The following is a 19,199-nucleotide window of genomic DNA, read 5'->3' as shown; positions in this document are numbered from 1 at the left end:
ACCAAGACTTTGCGCAAGCAATGGAAGACGGTAATAGAAGAGTTACTGTGGAGGGGCTGACGGCGCAAAGATTTATGAGGCTGAATTGAGGAATCTCTCAGTCAAATCTCTAAATTGAAATTCACGCGCTGATAGTAAAGTTCAATCCCCCTGTCAACGGTTCGTGAATTTTCGTGTCTAATCAAGCTATTTGTGGCACGCAGCTCCGTATAATCATGGTTACATTGTTCAGAAGGATTCAAAATTGGTCAAATTGAAATGGTAGATTCTAAAACGCTAAATCAATAATTGACAGCCGTTTCAATCGCAAAATAATAAATTGCTGATTTTGAGTTCATTTCAGAAAGGATTGAATGTCAGTCATGAATAAGCGGAACCGCATTTGCAGCTCAAATCTAGGTACGGGTGGGTATGCGCTCCAGAATGATATACCGAGGTGAACTTGTGACGGTCAGTTGAAATGCTCAAGGTATTTCATCTTTTGGGAATCTCTCTCCTTTCTATCTTTTTCTCCCTCATTACGGTATATTGATTTGTATTATTATACTTTTAATTATGGCCTCAAACTTAAAAGGGCGTGGTAGTCAAGCTACACCTGCAGAGATATCCTTAATTCATCTAAAGAACTGCTTGGTTAACTTGCCGTCATCATTATCTTCATTGCTAGTTAATATCAATGCCGTAAGTCGCAACTCGAAATCTACCTCAGAAGTATGCACTCACATTCCGTAGCTTGCACAAAATGTGATTGTAGAATTGAACTACCGGATTCCACCTCCGCAGGGCCCAAATCAAACGAATGGCGCCCCTACTCAACGATCCATCTTCGTGGGATGGACGGGTATGCAAAGCAAGCGCAAGCTTGCACCGATTGTCGGGAGGGATGGGATAAGTGGCACTAGAGGATCTGGTAGAGAGCAAGAGGTACAGGTTGTAGAGATAGATGCAACCTTTGCGCGAACATTGGGAATATCAGATGGACAGAAAATTACAGCGACTATACACGTCGACCCTCCCGTCGCCCACACAATTAATATTGAACCTTTGACTCCAGAAGACTGGGAGATTATAGAATTGCATGCTAATTTTCTCGAACTCAATTTCATCAATCAGATTCGCGCATTACCAAATCCAAGCTTTACTTCACCGAGTGGTTCATCGCATCTGCCGCATCCTCTTACGTTACATCTTTCACCAACCTCGACTGCCAATATTATAGTCACGTCCCTCCTTCCTGCTCCGCCTTCAAATATTGCGTTCACGAAACTGGCACCAGATGCAGAAGTTATTGTGGCTCCGAAAACAAGGTCGAAGCCATCACGAAATTTGGGCGAAAATATGAGTGTGTCTTCAAGAAAGAGTGTTGGCGGACGAAGTGTTTCTAGTACGGTACGTCGGAAAAGTGGACGAAGTGAAGAGACGAAGCCGGCCATGTATTATAGAGGTATTGACAGGGCACTTTGCGAGGAGTGGTTTGAGGAAGAGAAAGATGCAGATGATGGAGGATTGAAAATCTGGGTTGATGGAGACTTTATTCTTGGTGACTCGTTGAAAGGGCTCACTTGGGTCACCGTCACCGTCGTCAAGCCTGCTACTTTACAAGAGCCAATCGATCCACAACGACAACAACAAGAAGATGAAAATACCAGTGTTGCAGGGAAGCCTGCATCGAAGGTAGTAGCTAGATTGATGACATGGGATGAACCGCCAGACCAATACCATGTGGCCCTATCGAGTTCACTTTGTGCCTCTATGGGGTGCAAAAATATGGTTGGAGGCGTGATAAGGGTTGCGCCTGCCCCATCCCAATCTTCAAAGCCAACTTTTCAACCCACTTCTAAATCCGGTACTCCACACATCAAACTATTCCCTTATACATCTAGTACAGGAAAAGCGAGTGAAGGTCTCAAATTCGGTGGGGAATCGAAAGCTGAGCGGGAAGAAGCTGCAAAATCAATCATGAAAATGTACAGCAAGAATGGTTCTAAAAGTGGCATTTTTGAAGGGCCATTGACTGATGGCTTAGTACTCGGTAAGCCATCGGGTTCTGACTTCCCATCAAGTTGGGAAGGCGGAATGATTCGCCTGGACCAAGGACCACAGGAATCAGGAAAACAGTCTTGTAATTGGTTTCTTGGTTCGGAAAAGAAATTCAATCTTGAGGTTCAAGCCGCTATTCCAAGACCCTTAACACTTGCAGCAAACGCGATCGATGGTCTTGGTGCAAAAGCTCCTGTTCTTGTGGGCATTGATAATCTCATAGAACAGCTACACTCACATCTTTCACACTTGTCTTCCGTATTACTCACTGGTGCTTTGGGGTCTGGCAAGACAGCAGTGGTTCAACACTTGGCACATCGATTACGACAAGATAGCAGGTATCATACCACATATCTTTCATGTCGAAAATTTGTTACAGATGAAGCACGTGTCTCAACTATACGTGAAACATTCGATCGTATTTTCTTGGCTGCCTCGTGGGGTGCAAGAATCGGTGGAAAATCCATTGTGATATTGGATGATCTTGACAAATTGTGTCCCGCAGAAACAGAGCTTGAAGTGGGCAATGACAACCTTCGAAGTGATTTGATTAGCGAGAAAATAATTGCAATTGCTAGGGAATACTTAATTGGGCATCGCAGTAACGTTGTTCTACTTGCCACCGCTCAAGCGAAAGAGTCACTTCACAAAAACATCATCGGTTGTCATTGCGTGCGAGAGATCGTCGCCTTGAAAGCTCCGAACAAAGAAGGGCGAAGAAGAGTTATGGAAAAGGTTGCTATGGAAAATGCCATCTCGGAAATTACGGCAAAACCAGTAGCATCTGGTAGCCGCCCAAGCACAGCAGATAATAGCGAGAGTAACAATGATACTGATTGGATGGGTGGTTCGAGTATAGAAGGTACCAAGAAATCGGAAGGCGATGGTTATATTATTGATCAAGATCTCGATTTCTTAGATCTAGCTGGTCAAACTGATGGTTACATGCCTGGAGATCTCGTCCTTCTTGTAGCTCGAGCCAGGAGCGAAGCAATGATTCGGACAGTCTCAAGCTCCCTGCAAAACGCCGATAGCGGTTCTATTCGACTCACCAGAGAAGATTTTGACAGTGCTTTGAAAGGATTCACGCCGGCGTCGCTTCGAAATGTCACCCTTCAGACTTCAACTACAACTTTTGACTCGATCGGAGGATTACAAGAGACCCGTAAAATTCTACTTGAGACATTACAGTACCCTACTACTTATGCGCCAATTTTTGCACAATGTCCACTGCGATTGCGATCAGGTCTGCTCTTGTACGGATTCCCAGGCTGTGGTAAAACTCTCCTTGCAAGTGCAGTCGCAGGAGAATGTGGTCTGAACTTCATCAGCGTCAAGGGACCCGAGATTCTCAACAAATATATCGGTGCTTCTGAAAAGTCTGTTCGCGATCTCTTCGAGCGGGCTGAAGCTGCTAGACCTTGTGTACTATTCTTTGATGAGTTCGATTCTATAGCTCCTAAGCGTGGCCATGATTCTACTGGTGTAACTGATCGGGTAGTCAATCAATTGTTGACACAAATGGATGGAGCTGAAGGTTTATCCGGAGTTTATGTACTTGCAGCTACTTCGAGACCAGATTTAATCGATCCGGCATTACTCCGTCCCGGTCGCTTGGATAAGTCCCTTATATGTGATCTTCCAAATGTGGAGGATCGTTTTGATATCCTCAAGGCACTAGGCAAAAAGCTGAAATTATCCGAAGAAGTCCGAGACAGTCCTGAAGGAGGGCTGTTTGAGATTGCTCGTAGAACTGAAGGCTATTCGGGAGCAGACCTCCAGGCTTTGATATCTAACGCGCAACTCGAAGCCATTCATGATGTACTTGGTGACCATGAACCAGTTGAAGTTGGAGGCAAACGTAATGGTGCTAAGACAAATGGGGCATCCAGCGGACCTCGAAGTTTTGTGCAGTTCCGCTATGGCGAAGATGAAGATCGGACGGAAGCAGAGACTCGCGCAAAAGCTGGTAATAATCGCTCCAAACAACTTGCGGAAAAAGCTGCAATTACCGCCAAGTTAGAAGAAATCAAAAAGGCAAAGAAAAAGGAGAAACTGAGAGCAAAGGGTATTGATGTTTCGAGTGAAGACAGAGGAGAGCAGAAGGAAGTTAAGAGTCAACAAGAAGTCACTATTCTCTGGAAACATTTAGTCAAGAGCTTGGAGGGTACAAGACCAAGTATAAGTGCTGATGAGCGAAGGAGATTACAGGGAATTTATAGGGAGTTTGTGGTGGGAAGGAGTGGGGATATGCCGAATGGACAAGGAGGGACGGAGGTTGGTGGGAGGTCGAGTTTAATGTAGGGTAGAATATGGTATGGTCAGGAATCTCAATAATGCGGACTGCAGTCTGAAAAATTTAGGCATATGCTTTCCGAATCTAATAAATCTATTTCTAATATTGACCTACTTTCAGAAATTCAAAACTCATATTTAATCTTCTCGTTAGAGTATAGGGCACCTTAAGTGTGCTCGCGGGAAAGTAGGAGCTATTGAGAATGAGGTCGTTTTCTCTTTGATCTGTGGTAAACTTGGTCCAGTATAACAGACTATTATATTTCAGTTCGTGCCTACCTGGTGTGGGCAGCTAGCATAGGTAGGAATCATCTAGAATGGCTGATTCTTCTCTCGCCTGTTTCGCGGCTTATTAATCAATCAAGCATCTTGTACTGATTAGCTTTAACACCAAGGTGTGAAGACGCCAAAATGCAGTTGCAAGTGCACATTAGACTTTGGAAGATTGTAGCATTGTATCTGTTTTGTCTTCATTTTGAGCAGTCACTATGAGAAGCTGGACTGCAAATATAACAGCAGTAGCTTTCACATGTTTATGGTCTCCAAACAAGTCACATGTTCGTTGTCAGCATATTAATGGTGATAGTTTGGGCTACATGAACACGGAAACCCGCTTTCAGGCCTCTGCGGTGAAGTGAATGGGTCTCTCGCATACGATTATCACTACAGCGATATAAATAGGCTCTTCATGTAGATCGGAGCTACTTTTGCCAACCTCATCACCAAGCTGAATTACCATCCTGACTGAGATCATCGGCACTGTGCCAAGCCACAACAATGGCGCCTCCTGACCCCAACCATCTAGGAGTAATTCTCAAAGCCTCAGCAAAAGCAAGCCCAGCTGTGACTCTATGGTTTATCGCGGGAGCGTGGGGCGAGCTATGCGAGACAGCAATACAAAACATCAACCCATTCGACTAGACAAACCAAGCTCAAGTCCGCGCACAAATCAAACGGGACCATCAGGGCGAGGTAGTTTGGATGGCGGTTGATCCGAATAATCTTGCTCATCGTCGTGCTGTTGCATATGCGTTTTTCTCAAGGTAAATACGGAGCTATACCTCCAAATGTTGATTTCGAGAATACGTATATTCAGGATATGGCGTTGATGGCATTTTACGAAATTGAACGGGCAGTGACGTATGAATATCATGTGTGCAAGATGAGAAGTCAGGAAAGGGAACCCCGACTTTCGAATTATAGTATCTTACCCCGTGATGATGAGATCCCAAGCACTATCCATGGATTTGTCGCAGATAGTGGCATGGTAACTCGGAGCATGAACAGAGAGCAGGATTCGGACTTAGATGCAAAATTCGGCAGATTGGTCCTTCGCCAAGCAGCGGAGTTGACAAATGCAGATATCGCTGCCTTGTCTTTAGGAGTCAACAATCTCGTCATTCTAGCACAGCGACAGGTCGGTCTCAATCGGGATAAATTCCTCCACGGCGTGTTTTGCAACTGGAACACTTCATATATTCCCCCCAGATATCCGCCCAAACTTCCTAATGAAATCGTATCAAACGCAAGTATCGTATGTAGATTCTAGAGAACAGATTGCTATTCGCACTCCGAACGTACTCAAGCAAAAGCCGCATGTAAATTGCCGAGCGAAATGGGGATTCCAGAAAGACCTGCTGCTCAGAAAGCTGGTGCTGAAGTATTAATTAAAGTAAGACCAGGCATTATTGCACCGAGTCTTGGGTTTGTCAATCGAAATGGAGGGTTTGGGATGGAAGATAATATCGCTCTTCATGCAGGTACATTTGGAGATTTTTTGAGAATGGCATTGCGAAGTTTTGATCACACAGATGGTGCCATTTGTCGTAATTAGTGCAAACGTGATCATGTTGATTTGGCTGGCGAGACGAAGATTATATCAGTGATATACGCTTCAGGAAGCTCTTGCTTGGGATCAAGCGGTTAATATAGTGTGTTAGAAGACGAGGCGGTCTTTCAGCCGAAAAGACCGTTTTGGAGTTACTTTCAGATGTTTGGTTCGGCGATGAATGGGGGAATGGGAATGAGAGATGCGAGTGCTGGAGATACATACTATCCGAGATGGCTTGGTGTATGAGAACGAGATTAAAGAAGGTGATGTTCATGATCAGTTGGTTGGGAAAGAGAAATGAGGATGATGGCGGTTGGCAGGTAGCCGATGTGTAGGATCATGATTGAGTCGAGAGTGATTAGGGAGGGCGGGTGTGTTGAATGTTAACACTCGCTTTTTTTACTTACTTATAAAGGATCAATATACGGCATCAGCTTGTAGTTTCTTGTCCAAAACTGGACTTCAGTAACAATAACTTAGCATAGCTAATCATCAACTATAGATCAGATTTGCATCGAACGTGAACTAATAACCCATCGTTTGGCTGCATATGTTTCTTAGATGTTTCACATGCATTGAGGTATAGAATGCTTGGAAGATAAATAAAGGATCCCAACCTCATCTCCCACCAGCAGCTTGCTTCTATGAGTGATTATTGTTCTTTTGGGAAAACCATAAAGACCAAGAGTTACGATTAGTGGTCCTTCATCGATCATAAAATATACGCGTAGATTCGATATTGATGTCACAAAAGCTATAATCAAGTGATAGACCTGATTTAATTCATTTTCTATGCTTAAATTATCGTTTTTTTTTACAATCAAAGAGGAGAGAACATCCGGTGCTGCCAAAATGCCCATAATAACTTGCTGATACGTTCATACCTTCTGAAAAAGCTCTCAATCCCAAAGCGCATAGAAATTTAGACCAATGTATGCCAGTGTACCCGCAAAGAGTCCATTTGTCCATTGTCTCTCCTGAAACCCCTATCACAATACCCCCCCTCAAAGATATCCCGCGCGCACAAAAGAAAGGTAAGACGCCATCAGTATGAAAGTTGGTGATTCAAATGTGGGAGGTTGAATCGTTTAGTGGGAGGAAAAGGAGTTTGGAGAAAGACTTATTTGAATAGTCATCCCTAATGTTGCGGAACAGTGAGCTTTGAGACCTATATGAAAATGAGATAATCGAGAAGAAATAATGTGATGGTATTGCTCAAACTCGAAACTCATTTCTTTCTTGAAATGCAGTCTCTTCTGCCATAGAAATGCCCGAGCATTTGCACAAGCTTCCGTATGTTTAAGATCCTCATCTATCGTTCTAACTGGGAGATTCAGCGTTCCATCTACAACCTTTCTGGCTGAATCGTCTCTAAAATGTGGTTTCATCACGCGTATTCCCACGAAACTATGCTGGTGAGGTCCTCTCCAACACTGAATACATGACCTGCAATAGTACCCTCCCATGTAAGGGGGCGAATCAGAATCTCCTAGCAATGGGATTCTGACGGTTACTGCATAAGTGGAATGATAACGCTGTTCAGCTTCCCAATTTTGGCAGTGTTGGGGAGGTTGGAATTGATCCTCGGAAACAGTATGGTACTGTCTTGTTTTATATCTTCTTCTGTTGCACATGTCGACGACTTTCTGTGCGCTGAAACATTCGACTACCTCCTTCATTGTAGTCGGAGTTCCGAGAAGAAATATCTTCGCGAAAACAGATGGCAGGCCCCTGATGGAAGATGAACCAAAGTATTCAAATGCCTGCGTTTTGCGTATGAGAGAAAACTCTGGTTCAGACAAGCAAAAGAAACAACACCAACTACCAGTCAAGGGGAAATACTAAAAACCGAAGTTTGGACAGAAATTGCAGGAGGATGAGCTTAATAAACGAGCTATAGTTGCTACCGAGTGGACATGAGTTAACCCCAGTTCAGAGATAGCCTTCAAGAAGCTAAGAGCTTTTGACGTGATTTCCGTGAAGGGAAACACGGAGTCGACGATGATCTTCGCTGCGTAGCTTGTTTGCCTAAATATTACCATGCTTTCGAAATCGAGGTTCTTGCACTTTTCTTGTTGTATCTCAAGTGAAAAGGTGTCGAATGCGCCAGCAGATGATTCTCCCGGGATTATTGGTTGCTTGATGATGGTCTTGACGGATGGGAGTTTTTCGACTGTCACTATGAACTTTCTATCGTGCTCAAATGTCCTAGTAGAGAGTACTTTGAAGCGTCTATCCAACTCCTCTTTGTTGCCTTGAGCGTCCATGGTCGTGAGATTTTGAGTAACTTGTATGCTAGGAAGAAATTGAATTGTAGAATCGACAAGAAAGAATCAAATTACAGCTCACTCAAGTTCTTGGGTGTATATGCGATTGTATTGATTCCCACAACATCCAAGGCTTCGTGAATGTCGAAGGATTAAGCCTCACTAGCAAAATATTTTATCAATAGAACTTTTGTATGTCCATTCAGATCAAGTGTTTCAAAATGTCGATTTTTGCCGTGTTAGCCCCTCTTATTCAGCTTGTGACATGGAATAAAGAGGATGCCTTTTTCAAAACGAGTGAATGACAATACTGGACGTGATCCACGCAACACATCATGTAGAATTAACCTTGATTGCAAATCTACATTTCTTCAATAAAATTATACTTGGCCATGCACTCGAAGTCTTCAAGATCCCTTGAACCGTCAGCCCAAACTTCAAGTTTCTGGAGTGCTTCAAAACAAAATGTTCGGATGGTTTGAACAAAGGAACTTACGAAGAATTTTGATTCACTGTATTCGCTTTTCTAAGAGTTTGGTGCACTAGTGTACAAGATAGCACCATTCACTTCAAACTCCTCGATAACCTTCTGTCCACCGTCCCTTGCTATCATCCAATCTGCAAATTTATGAGCCATGGCTATGTTCTTCCCTCTCGTGCCTACTAAGATATGTGCAGGATTCAATAATGGATCATCTGGGGCATCTGTGCTCGCTTTCTACACAATACATTAGCTCAACACATATCTTGGAGATGAAACCATAGCGTACAAAGATACTCATCTTTTCTCTAATTTCTTCTTCAATACTTAACCATGTACCCTTATCAGTAATTGTATACTCGCCTAAGGCACATGCAGCTCTCAATGCAGCAAATGGAAACTCTATGTAGCGATGATACCAGCTTGAATATGGATGTGCCCATGGAGTTTGACCGATAGCTGTCCAAATGGAAGATTCTTTGATATTGGCGGCCGATTTATCGTATCGGGATAAGAATCTAATGCTTGCATTTTCTACACAAGCTATAAATAACTGACCGAATAGATCAAATATTGTAGAGTCGTCTGTGCTATCAAGTGGAAGACCGGCAGGATTTTGTTTCGGCCCTAGAAATCATCAGAACGGGATGGGCAATTACAAATGGAGCTTGGATATTGTCATCAAGACGAGACAGCGAATATAATAGCCACACATAACTAGCAAACCTACCAACAAGCAACCAATGATCCCTCCAAGCATACTCCCTTCTTTCCGCAATTCCCTGCTTCACAGCTATCTCCTCTGCAATCCTATGATAAGTGATGCTGCAATCCGCCGCTCTACTTCCCAAATAGTTGAAACTTGCAGACGTATCCGATAGTAACCACGCGATGCTGAATCGTGGACAACCTGTTCTGTCTATCTCGAACTCGATAAACTTGTTGGCAAGAGCGCGGATGAGTCCGGATTGACCAGCTCCCCCGGTTGCTATACGGAGGGTTACCGGTGAGGTGGACGATAAAGAATCTGGGTTGGGATTGCCGCCGACGTTGAATGAGGTACCGCTGTAGATCTCGGCGGGAGTGATGTAGGGTTCGGGAGAGGTGAGATCTACTTTTGTAGATGCCATTTTTGAACTAGGCAGGAGTGGATTGGCAACGTTTTCATATTAGTTTGCTTATTTAAATGAATGAATGTGGTAATCGGCTCAGCATGCCTACATGTAGCAGATGAACGTAGAAATGGCTTTCAGATCACGAGATTAGAAGATAAGTCCAGAAGCAAAACAGGGAAGTTTCTTCTTTCAAGTAAATGCAGATAGTACAGCTGTGATCATTTATATGTCTTGAGTCCGCAATCCTCAATGTCAATAATGCGAGCTACGCGTGGAGGTCAGAAGCAGGGCACATCCCATATTAGCGATCATTTGCCTAATTGTCACAAATCCCGGTAGCACTTGCTCTTCCTGGTATTTGATGCATAGACTAGACCTCAAAAGCACCCTGCACGAATACCACTATCAAAATTTTGAGAAAATTGCTAATGCGGTATGATATTAGGTATCTGTGATAATTTCGAAAATCACTATTCTCGTTGCCTACTTAAGACTTTGAGTCGTTTTGCGAATAATGGCCAAATGTGCCTCAAATCTACCAAAGATAGCCTCAGACGCCTCCCATTATGCTTCTTCTAACGATCCACCGATGCCAAATAAATTATTACCCACATCTCCAACTTTATCTCCCAACTTTTGATTCGTTGGTCGATAATTGATTTGCTATCTCCTCTGCTTCAAATCCTAACATCCTTGACTTCTCCCCTGGAACAAAGACTACGAATACCCGTCGTCCTCAATACTGCGTTCTAGATCATCGCCTCGTGATAATGAATCACCAATTGCCCCTATATCTATCGCGTCAATCGAAACAGAGAGATTGCCAAGTCCTTGAGCTTGTCTCGAAGCGATGTACTCATCGACGGCTTCTTCCGAGATACCATTGGCAGGCTCCCATGTCGGGTCCCAATCACCCTCCCAATCGACGAGATACCATAGTTCTTGCTTGTTGACACTGTCATTCCGTTCGTACTTGTGATCTAAGATTGTCTTTATATGCCATTTTGGCGGCTCGCCGCCAAAAGCTTCTTTTGAGTCTTTCTCTTCCTCTCCATCTTCATCCATATCTTGATCCATATCTTGATCCATATCTTCAATCACATCTTCATCCTTATCCTCAATCGCATCTTCATCCTTATCCTCGAGCCCTATCTTATTATTAGGAGAAGATTCAAGTCGTCGACTTCTGCTTCTAGAGCTACGGAGATTGAAAGCATCGCTTCCACGCTGTGCACTCAAGCTTGGCTCGAAGCTTGTTTCATAGTTCTCAATGATGGGTGATCCAGACTTCTTTTTCGAAGTTCCCTTGTATTCGGCATCATAAAACTCATTGGAGCCCTTTCCAAGTCTCCGAGTTTTACTTCGAGACTTTCCACTTGACTCACCTTCTCGTCCTATAAATGGAGAAGATTTGCGCTTCAAACTAGACGAAGGCTCGTAATCTCGGCTTACACCAAGCGTCTTCGAAGCAGGGGTTTTAGTACCAGAATCCTTGAAGTAATCGACAATTTTAGATTGAGGCTTCTGACTTGTGCCGTGAAATGTACGACCAGTGGAGTGTTCGCCACTTGATAGGATGGGTAACTGAAGGCTTGCTGGAGATTGGTTCTGGGTGCTTGAACCTTTGTCGACTTTCATGCTCTTCTTATTGTTGCTAGCATTAGAATTGAGATTGTCGTATGGGTATGCGTTTACACTCATGCCAGGAAGAATTGCAGCTTTCTTGGGGCGATCGTGGGGTGACATCTTGAAGGATTTGTACTTTTGTGGTGATTGAACGGGAGTCTTGTTTAGGTGACCCTGACTAGACCGCTGCACTGCCGGACTCGTAACTTTCAGGATAGCAGAGAAATTTCTAGAGGTGGTAGATGTATGGGTTGCCTCATGGCTGAGTTGATCATCAAGCGCTGAATCGGTATCTTCGTCCTCGTCTTCGCTTGTCGAATCGGCAATTGTATGCTCCAAAATTGCTCTTGGTGCTTTAGCAAATGATTGAGATAGAGATGGCTGAGATAAGGATGGCTGAGACAAAGAAGGCCGATGGGGATGAGAAGTAGCAGGCGAAACAACTTGAACTGACACCACTTTCCGAGGTCTTCCAGGTCCACGCCTCCCACTTGGTTGATCGGATACTGGCTTTGGTGCTGGCTTAAAAACACTCGCCATAGACTTAGGCCTGCCTCTCTTCTTCGGCATTCCCAGAGCCTGATACTGTTCGGCATCCTCCTCCTTTAGATCATCACGTGATTTACCAGCCTTTTTCAATTCTCGTAATACTCTTGCTTTTTCTGATGCTATCAAACGAGGTTGAAGTTCTTTAATGAGCCGATTCTCTTCTGCAGTGCTCCGTTCATGCTCCCAATTTTCCAAGGTATATTCTGACACATAATTGCGAATATTATTTGGGTGTACAATAATGCGATTATGTGGCTCTTGTTCGTAGCCCACTAGGAAGTGGCTAGGGTCGTTTGGCTTCGGGTATGGAAAACAATCGAGAATAATTCCTTTTAATTCGTGAGGAGGAATGAGTGAAATTGGTTGAAGTGGTGGACCGCTATTTGGTTTATAAATTGGTCTTTCGACTACTCTGAAATCGAAGGCCAATTTTGATCTTGGTAAACACGTATCTTCCCCGGTGAAGTCTGAATTATTTTCGGAAGACATTGAGATGTCTAACGGACAGATCGAAAAAGTTATTCTTAAAGGAGACTCTTCTCTCCCCGTAGGGAAATTGATTCCGCTAAACAAATCGAAATTGAGTTGAAGAAAATTGAAGTTGTAATTGTTTTAGAGATCAGATTAAGTCAATCTAAGATTAATAAAAACGTTGATCTTTCTACTTAATTTAGATGAATCTCCAACTTTCATAGAGAAACAAAAATGAAATGAAGTAAAAAAATGTTTTTAAGAGGTTAATTTAATTTTAATAGAGAATGAATTGAGAAATAGTTTTTATTCAATTTAAGAATAATTTAACGAGAAGAATTTGATTAATAAAGATAACTTTTAGAAACTAGAGTATAATAAGAATAGAATTTATAATTAATTCAAAGAAAATCATTCTTATTATTTATATAAATAGGCTAATTAGTCTTGAATAAAGAATATTTCTTAATTAAAGATTATTTTCAGCTAGAATATCAAGCTAGATTTATTAGGAATTTGAGATTTCTTTTCAAAATACTATCTAATTACTCTTTCACTTTAATTTTTGATAATCATTTTATTGTTTAAAATACTCTCTAATTCAAAGAATAATACTTATTTTAGAAAATTCGAGTAGTAAGTTCAGAGAGTCGTTCTTTATTCTTAAAAACGTAATGGAAATGATTTAGTCTTTTTACCTTGTACTCCTTCTCTAGAACTCTGATTACTGAAAAAATGATCCGTCAATGTCTCAACACCTGCCCAGGTACCTAGTCCCAAGCTCTTGCTGCGCTAGCTCAAAATTCGTAAATAGTACCGCCGCCCTAAGAAAAATAACAACCGGTTTGAACCATCCATCGATATCAAAATACCGGGATCAACAAACAAGCTCTCAAGAAAGCTTTCAATTTTCGTCATCACCACAAAAACTCACCAGAAGTTGCAATCACCTCTCTCTATCAGAATGCTGTATTCAGCGCCAACACTAAGAACAGCAGCAGCTAGCTGCCGCATACAACCATCACTCCTCACATCTTGCACCTATCAAACTGCATCAACTACCCCTCTTCGCACTCCAGATACTCAAACCCCAAGCTCGCGACGTCGAGTTCTGGTTCCTAACTATAAACGAAATGTTACATTCCAATCCAGTACCTCTGCTACTCGTTCTGCATCCACAACTACATCTTCCCCACCAACCAAAACCTCAAAGTCCATCGCCGCGCAAACAGAGGTTCTAGATTGGAACACATTTTTCAAGCTCCGTCGAACCCGTCGCTGGTTCCAACTCGGTTCTTCTATCGGCACGGGATTTGGTGGTTTCGTAATTGGCGCGCAGATTCTTACACATGCGGATATGGATGCACTGGTTGGACAAATTCCATTGGATCCATTCATTACATTGGGATTGGTTACATTCGCATGTGGAGGAGCTGGATGGTTGACCGGACCAATTCTGGGGACTGCGGCATTCAACGTGAAGAACAGGAAGTTTAGACAGCAGATGGATATTAAGGAGAAGGAATTTTATGCGAGGGTTAAGAAGTATAGGGTGGATCCCAGTGCGAGTTCAATGGCGAATCCGGTGCCTGGTACGTTTGATTTGAGCTTCATGTGAAGAGGTAAATAAATGAACGTTCCAAGAATACTGCTAATTGATCTTTTTAGATTATTACGGCGAGAAAATCTCAAGTGTAGCCGGCTATAGGCAATGGTTGAAGGATCAAAGAGCTTTCAACAGAAAACGACAAACATACGTGTAAACCCAATCCAACTAGGAACGCATAAGAAAATGGTGGAAGGAATGGTGGGTTGTAATGATTATCATTTTTTATGGCAAGCAAGGACATCAACTTAGCAAGCATTTGTACCATTTTGGCGTTCATGGAACCACTCCTTATAGTGCTTCACATTATGCACTTTTCGCACACAATACCAACTCAAATATCAATCTCGCTCCTTCAAACATACAAAGGGTCTTGATTTCGCTACTATAGTCTAGTATTCTGGCCAAGAGCTATCTACCTGTTCTTTCCAAGATCGTAAACCTCCCTTGATATCACCAATATATCTGTCGCCTTTGAGGTCCAATCCCATTTCTTTCATCTTTTTTGTGACTACTTGAGAATCGTTACCAAGCCTACAGACAACGTATATAGGAGTTTTCGGGTCCAGACCATCGGTGAGCGTTGATAGTGGGCGATCTTCGTTGATTCTGTTGCCTTGAAATGACGAGAAAGGTACATTGTGGGATCCCTCAATATTACAGATGTCAAACTGCACCTTCTCTCGAACATCAATCAACAAATGGTCTTTTTCTTTCCTCCTTATAGATTCTTGGTAATATTTTGCCTCAACCCTCTCTGCGTCACTCAATAATTTGATAGGATGCGTCATGCCGCAAAATAAGACGTAATCCACTGAACCAGATTTCAGCTGCTCAAGAGATAACTGAGGTTCCTCTCCGCAAGCGAAACAATTCGATCGTCTGCCCTTCAAACGGACATTTCTGAATGGCGATGTTCCATTTGTAGAGAACAATAACATTGTAGTAGGATTCGTCTTGGGGGTAGAACTCGTCTCTATATTTTCCTCAAAGGCAGCCAGCTTCCCCGATGCAATAAGCTTGATAGCTTCTAAAGCTTGTAAAACTCCCATTACACCTACAACGGGTCCGATAATTCCTCCATCGCCACAACTTGTCACAGCTTCGGGCGGAGGCGGTTTGGGAAAGACACAGCGGTAACATGGACCACCTGATATGTTACCAGGAGGTAAGGCAGGACTGTTTAATACTATTAACTGGCCATCTGTTCGAAGAGCGGAGGCGGAGACGAGTGGCTTCTGGAGAAGAACACATATATCTGAGATGAGATAGCGGGATGTGGGATGATCAGTACAGTCGAGAACTAAATCATATTCTTTGACTATATCCTGTGCATTTTGAGGCGTAAGATGTGTTTCGTAGATATTTGTTCTTACATTTGGATTCAAGCTAGAAGTTCGTTAATATTTATAGTCATTAACATTTTGAAAGAGATTCCATACCCAGATATATATTTCGCAATACTGACAGCCTTATTGACACCCACTCGGTCTGTACTATGCAATATTTGACGATGTAAATTCGACTCTTCTACAGTATCTCCATCGACGATTCCAATAGTACCAACTCCAGCACCGGCGATGTATGCAGCAGCCGGACATCCCAAGCCTCCAGCCCCTACTAAGAGAACGGAGGCTGATCTAAGTCGTAGTTGTCCTAAATCATGGTTAGTAATGTATCCAAAAAATAAATGATATCTCCAGAGGTCCATAAACTAACCCTGAATACCGATATCAGGCACAATCATCTGTCTTCCATATCGTTTGTATTCTTCCACACTCATGGGCCATTTACTTTCGTCATGAGTCACGAGACCTTCTTCTTCTGTGACTTCAGGATCTTTTGAGTTGACATCGCTTCCTTCGATACCCAATAATTGTAGTTTTAGGGAAGCAAGTTCAGTCTCGGTATCAGCTATTTGTCGCCTTAAAGCACTCGCCTTTTCCTCAGCAGAATTCATATTGGTTTCCTGTGGTTGTGATTTTTGAATTATGAAAGTCGCTTCATAAAAATAGTTCCGACAACTTTTTTTATTCGCTAATTAAGTTAAGGTTAACCTAGACCTTTGAGCTTTCAATGCACCAGTGAACATTTTTACCTTCAAAGCTCTCACTCACATCTTTCACCAATTTTCAGACAAATCCTCTTGTACCACTTTAATATTTCAACAGATAGCTAATTCGCGATCATGGTACGTCCGGAAGAATATTTATCTTTCCTGTTTAAAGTCGCAAAACTAACTATCCTCACAGGCGCCCACCGCACCCAAAAAACGAAATTCTATGCGCGCAAAAGCTTCTCAAGCAGGCTCAGGTATCCACGTTCCACCTGTGCATCGTGAAGGTGCTGTTATATCCGATTCATTCATCGAGTCCAAGAAGGACAAACGAACAATTAAGCATTCCGCCTTTGTCAACCGCATCGAAAAAGGCAGCTCAAAGCCCCTCAAGCGCAGACGTCCAAACAAGAAATTGGTTACCACGTTAGAAAGTCTCGCAGATGCACTACCAGATTTTGAGGGAGAAGGCTTGGAGAAGATTAGCAGAGGAGAGAGTGGAAAGATCAAGCAAAAGAGTATGAAGAGTCGACCTGGAGCAACGAAGAAGAGGGAGAAGTTGGAGGCTATGGAGAGGGAGAGATTTGGAAAGAATATGGCACAATTGGTTGGAGTTACGGAGGAGAAACCAAAAGACGCCACTGCTGCGGAGGGTCAACAAGTACCCGCTGCTTCAGGAACTGCGAGTAGATGGGCCGCATTGAGAGGATTCATTTCACAAACCATGGAGCAAAAGGAGGAGTTCAAAAAGTCTTGATTCTTTTATTTTTTCCAACGGCCATGGACAAATTTTCTGTTTTGAGATACCCAATTACCACAAGTATGGTACGTGTTATTATTTTACTTTCTATCAATCTACAATCGATGGACCTAAAAGCCTGTTTTTATTTTTCACATGAAGGAATACCCACAGATACATTTGATGCAACTTGGCGGAGTGATATGTATCGTTCGAGTGGATGAGAGGGTTCGGCATATCATGAATCGCGTCTTTGCACATTCCAGCCGGCCGATGATACTACCGATGATACTACCGATGTTACCTAAACATTGGCAAACACACAATCTTCTCCACCACCATCACACACTCTAGATCCTCTGAAATGTCTGACACAGGGAAACAACAGTGCTCTCCCGAATGGTTCCGCACCTCTTTCTATAATATACAATCACGTGAAACAACTGCCCCACCATCTATCTGCCTGACGTCACTCTCTATATAAAAAGCAAACAGCACCTTCAGTGTTTTGACTCCCGTCCATAATTTAAAAGCTCAATTGGGATTCAAAACTTCTCTGAACAATTTAATTCTTCACCATGACCATCTCTCCAGAATCTCTCACCCAAATCCCAGCGTCGTTCGCCAGTGTCTCTGTTGGCACATCTTCAACCCCTCTTTCTTCAAAACTTTCTGCAATTTCTTCTGCAGGCTTCACAGCCATTGAACTTGGCTTTCCCGATCTCCTTTCCTTCGCTTCGACCTTTCACAAAAAAGAAATCAAAGAAAATGACTACGATTCATTATGCTCAGCCGGAACCGAAGTCAAAAAACTATGCGAGAAGAATAATTTGGGAATAATGATGTTGCAGCCATTTTCGAACTTTGAGGGATGGCCCGAGGGATCGAATCAAAGGAAAGATGCTTTTGAACGGGCGAAGGGTTGGATTCGTATCATGGAGGCTGTGGGTACCGATATGTTGCAAGTGGGAAGTTCGGATTCGCCAGATATCTCGTCGGATTTTCATGTTTTGGCGCATGATTTGAGGGAGTTGTGTGATTTGCTCGCGGAACATAGGTTTCGTCTTGCTTATGAGAATTGGTAAGATACCCCTCTTCCTCTCTTCGCTTCTTCAATTCTTTTCCCCCTCCCTCCCCCCCCCTCTATTCCTCCACCCATTCATTATCAACGCATAAATAACACTATTACCTGTAGGTGCTGGGCCACCCATGCCCCCACCTGGTCCACCATCTGGGAAATCGTCAAACTAGTCGACCGCCCCAACATCGGTCTCTGTCTCGACACCTTCCAAACCGCCGGCGGCGAATACGGCGACCCAACCACCTCTTCAGGACTCATCTCGCACCTAGGGACCCAAGCAAAACTCCACATGAATTTCACCCAATCCCTACAATCCCTCACCACCACCGTTCCCCCCGAAAAAATCTACCTCCTCCAAATCTCCGACGCGTATAAACCGCCCGTCCCTATCCCCACCACCCCCGCTGAAAAGGAAAAGGAAGAGCTGAGAGCGAGGGGGAAGTGGAGTCATGATTTTAGACCATATCCATATAACGGGGGCTATTTACCTATAGTAGAAGTAGCAAGAGCGGTGCTCGGAACGGGATTCAGGGGATGGTTCAGCATGGAAGTTTTTGATGGGGGTGCGGACGGCAAATGGGAGGGAGTTGAGAAGATGGATTTAGAAGCGTTTTGTAAGGGGGCTATGGAGGGGCATAAAAAGTTGTTGGGGGAATGTGGAAATCCTCCTGGGACGGTGAAGAAGCTTCTGGGCTGAGAAAGCGAAGTTGACGAGGATGTTAGAAATATCAAAATTGTAAAAACAAAACATCGGTTGCATATGGTGTCGTTATTAGAAAACCGCATGCGTGGAGCACCAGTGGGTGCATGAATTGACGGGACACTTCTCAACTTTCTGAATCTTTCACAAATTCATTCTTCGATTGTTTGATACTAGACTTCACATTTGTATTGTTCCATCTGTATTGAATGATGTAAAAATTCCTAGAATGTACGAATTCATATATCGAGAGATATCCACAAGTCAATTTGTGTAGTGTCCCGTCAGTCCATGCACCCACTGGTGGAGTTACGTTCAAAAATATACTTAGCGTTTCAATGT

The 19,199-nt window shown here is 43.2% G+C and overlaps 9 protein-coding genes across 9 annotated transcripts; 5 read left to right on the top strand and 4 right to left on the bottom strand.

Annotated features, from left to right (window-relative positions):
* Positions 1–555: 555 nt before the first annotated feature.
* On the top strand, positions 556–4,420 carry EAF01_010095 (uncharacterized protein; the record flags this gene model as incomplete). Its single annotated transcript, XM_038918352.1, has 2 exons — positions 556–681; positions 733–4,420. The coding sequence occupies 2 exons, from the start codon at positions 556–558 to the stop codon at positions 4,342–4,344; spliced, it is 3,738 nt and encodes a 1,245-aa protein (XP_038766322.1). The 3' UTR covers positions 4,345–4,420.
* A 942-nt stretch (positions 4,421–5,362) lies between these two features.
* Positions 5,363–6,169, top strand: EAF01_010094 (uncharacterized protein; the record flags this gene model as incomplete). Its single annotated transcript, XM_038918351.1, is given in 2 exon segments — positions 5,363–5,869; positions 5,885–6,169. 2 exon segments carry the CDS (start codon positions 5,363–5,365, stop codon positions 6,167–6,169), a joined length of 792 nt encoding a protein of 263 aa, XP_038766321.1.
* Positions 6,170–8,007: 1,838 nt separating this feature from the next.
* EAF01_010093 (uncharacterized protein) lies at positions 8,008–8,433 on the bottom strand (the record flags this gene model as incomplete). Its single annotated transcript, XM_038918350.1, has 1 exon — positions 8,008–8,433. One exon carries the CDS (start codon positions 8,431–8,433, stop codon positions 8,008–8,010), a length of 426 nt encoding a protein of 141 aa, XP_038766320.1.
* A 526-nt stretch (positions 8,434–8,959) lies between these two features.
* Positions 8,960–10,044, bottom strand: EAF01_010092 (uncharacterized protein; the record flags this gene model as incomplete). The annotated part of the gene is made up of 3 exons (XM_038918349.1): positions 8,960–9,151; positions 9,204–9,541; positions 9,645–10,044. 3 exons carry the CDS (start codon positions 10,042–10,044, stop codon positions 8,960–8,962), a joined length of 930 nt encoding a protein of 309 aa, XP_038766319.1.
* Positions 10,045–10,746: 702 nt separating this feature from the next.
* Positions 10,747–12,693, bottom strand: EAF01_010091 (uncharacterized protein; the record flags this gene model as incomplete). The annotated part of the gene is made up of 1 exon (XM_038918348.1): positions 10,747–12,693. One exon carries the CDS (start codon positions 12,691–12,693, stop codon positions 10,747–10,749), a length of 1,947 nt encoding a protein of 648 aa, XP_038766318.1.
* Positions 12,694–13,639: 946 nt separating this feature from the next.
* On the top strand, positions 13,640–14,438 carry EAF01_010090 (uncharacterized protein; the record flags this gene model as incomplete). Its single annotated transcript, XM_038918347.1, has 2 exons — positions 13,640–14,267; positions 14,344–14,438. The coding sequence occupies 2 exons, from the start codon at positions 13,640–13,642 to the stop codon at positions 14,436–14,438; spliced, it is 723 nt and encodes a 240-aa protein (XP_038766317.1).
* A 235-nt stretch (positions 14,439–14,673) lies between these two features.
* EAF01_010089 (uncharacterized protein) lies at positions 14,674–16,241 on the bottom strand (the record flags this gene model as incomplete). The annotated part of the gene is made up of 3 exons (XM_038918346.1): positions 14,674–15,670; positions 15,724–15,937; positions 16,001–16,241. 3 exons carry the CDS (start codon positions 16,239–16,241, stop codon positions 14,674–14,676), a joined length of 1,452 nt encoding a protein of 483 aa, XP_038766316.1.
* Positions 16,242–16,469: 228 nt separating this feature from the next.
* Positions 16,470–17,094, top strand: EAF01_010088 (uncharacterized protein; the record flags this gene model as incomplete). Its single annotated transcript, XM_038918345.1, has 2 exons — positions 16,470–16,472; positions 16,534–17,094. The coding sequence occupies 2 exons, from the start codon at positions 16,470–16,472 to the stop codon at positions 17,092–17,094; spliced, it is 564 nt and encodes a 187-aa protein (XP_038766315.1).
* Positions 17,095–17,654: 560 nt separating this feature from the next.
* EAF01_010087 (uncharacterized protein) lies at positions 17,655–18,854 on the top strand (the record flags this gene model as incomplete). Its single annotated transcript, XM_038918344.1, has 2 exons — positions 17,655–18,157; positions 18,272–18,854. The coding sequence occupies 2 exons, from the start codon at positions 17,655–17,657 to the stop codon at positions 18,852–18,854; spliced, it is 1,086 nt and encodes a 361-aa protein (XP_038766314.1).
* Between the last annotated feature and the right edge of the window lie 345 nt (positions 18,855–19,199).

This window comes from Botrytis porri (assembly GCF_014898465.1).
Source record: "Botrytis porri strain MUCL 3234 chromosome Unknown BPOR_015, whole genome shotgun sequence".
In the NCBI taxonomy this organism is placed as follows: domain Eukaryota; kingdom Fungi; phylum Ascomycota; class Leotiomycetes; order Helotiales; family Sclerotiniaceae; genus Botrytis; species Botrytis porri.
Note: the sequence above shows the minus strand (reverse complement) of the source record. Positions and strands in the feature narration are given on the sequence as shown.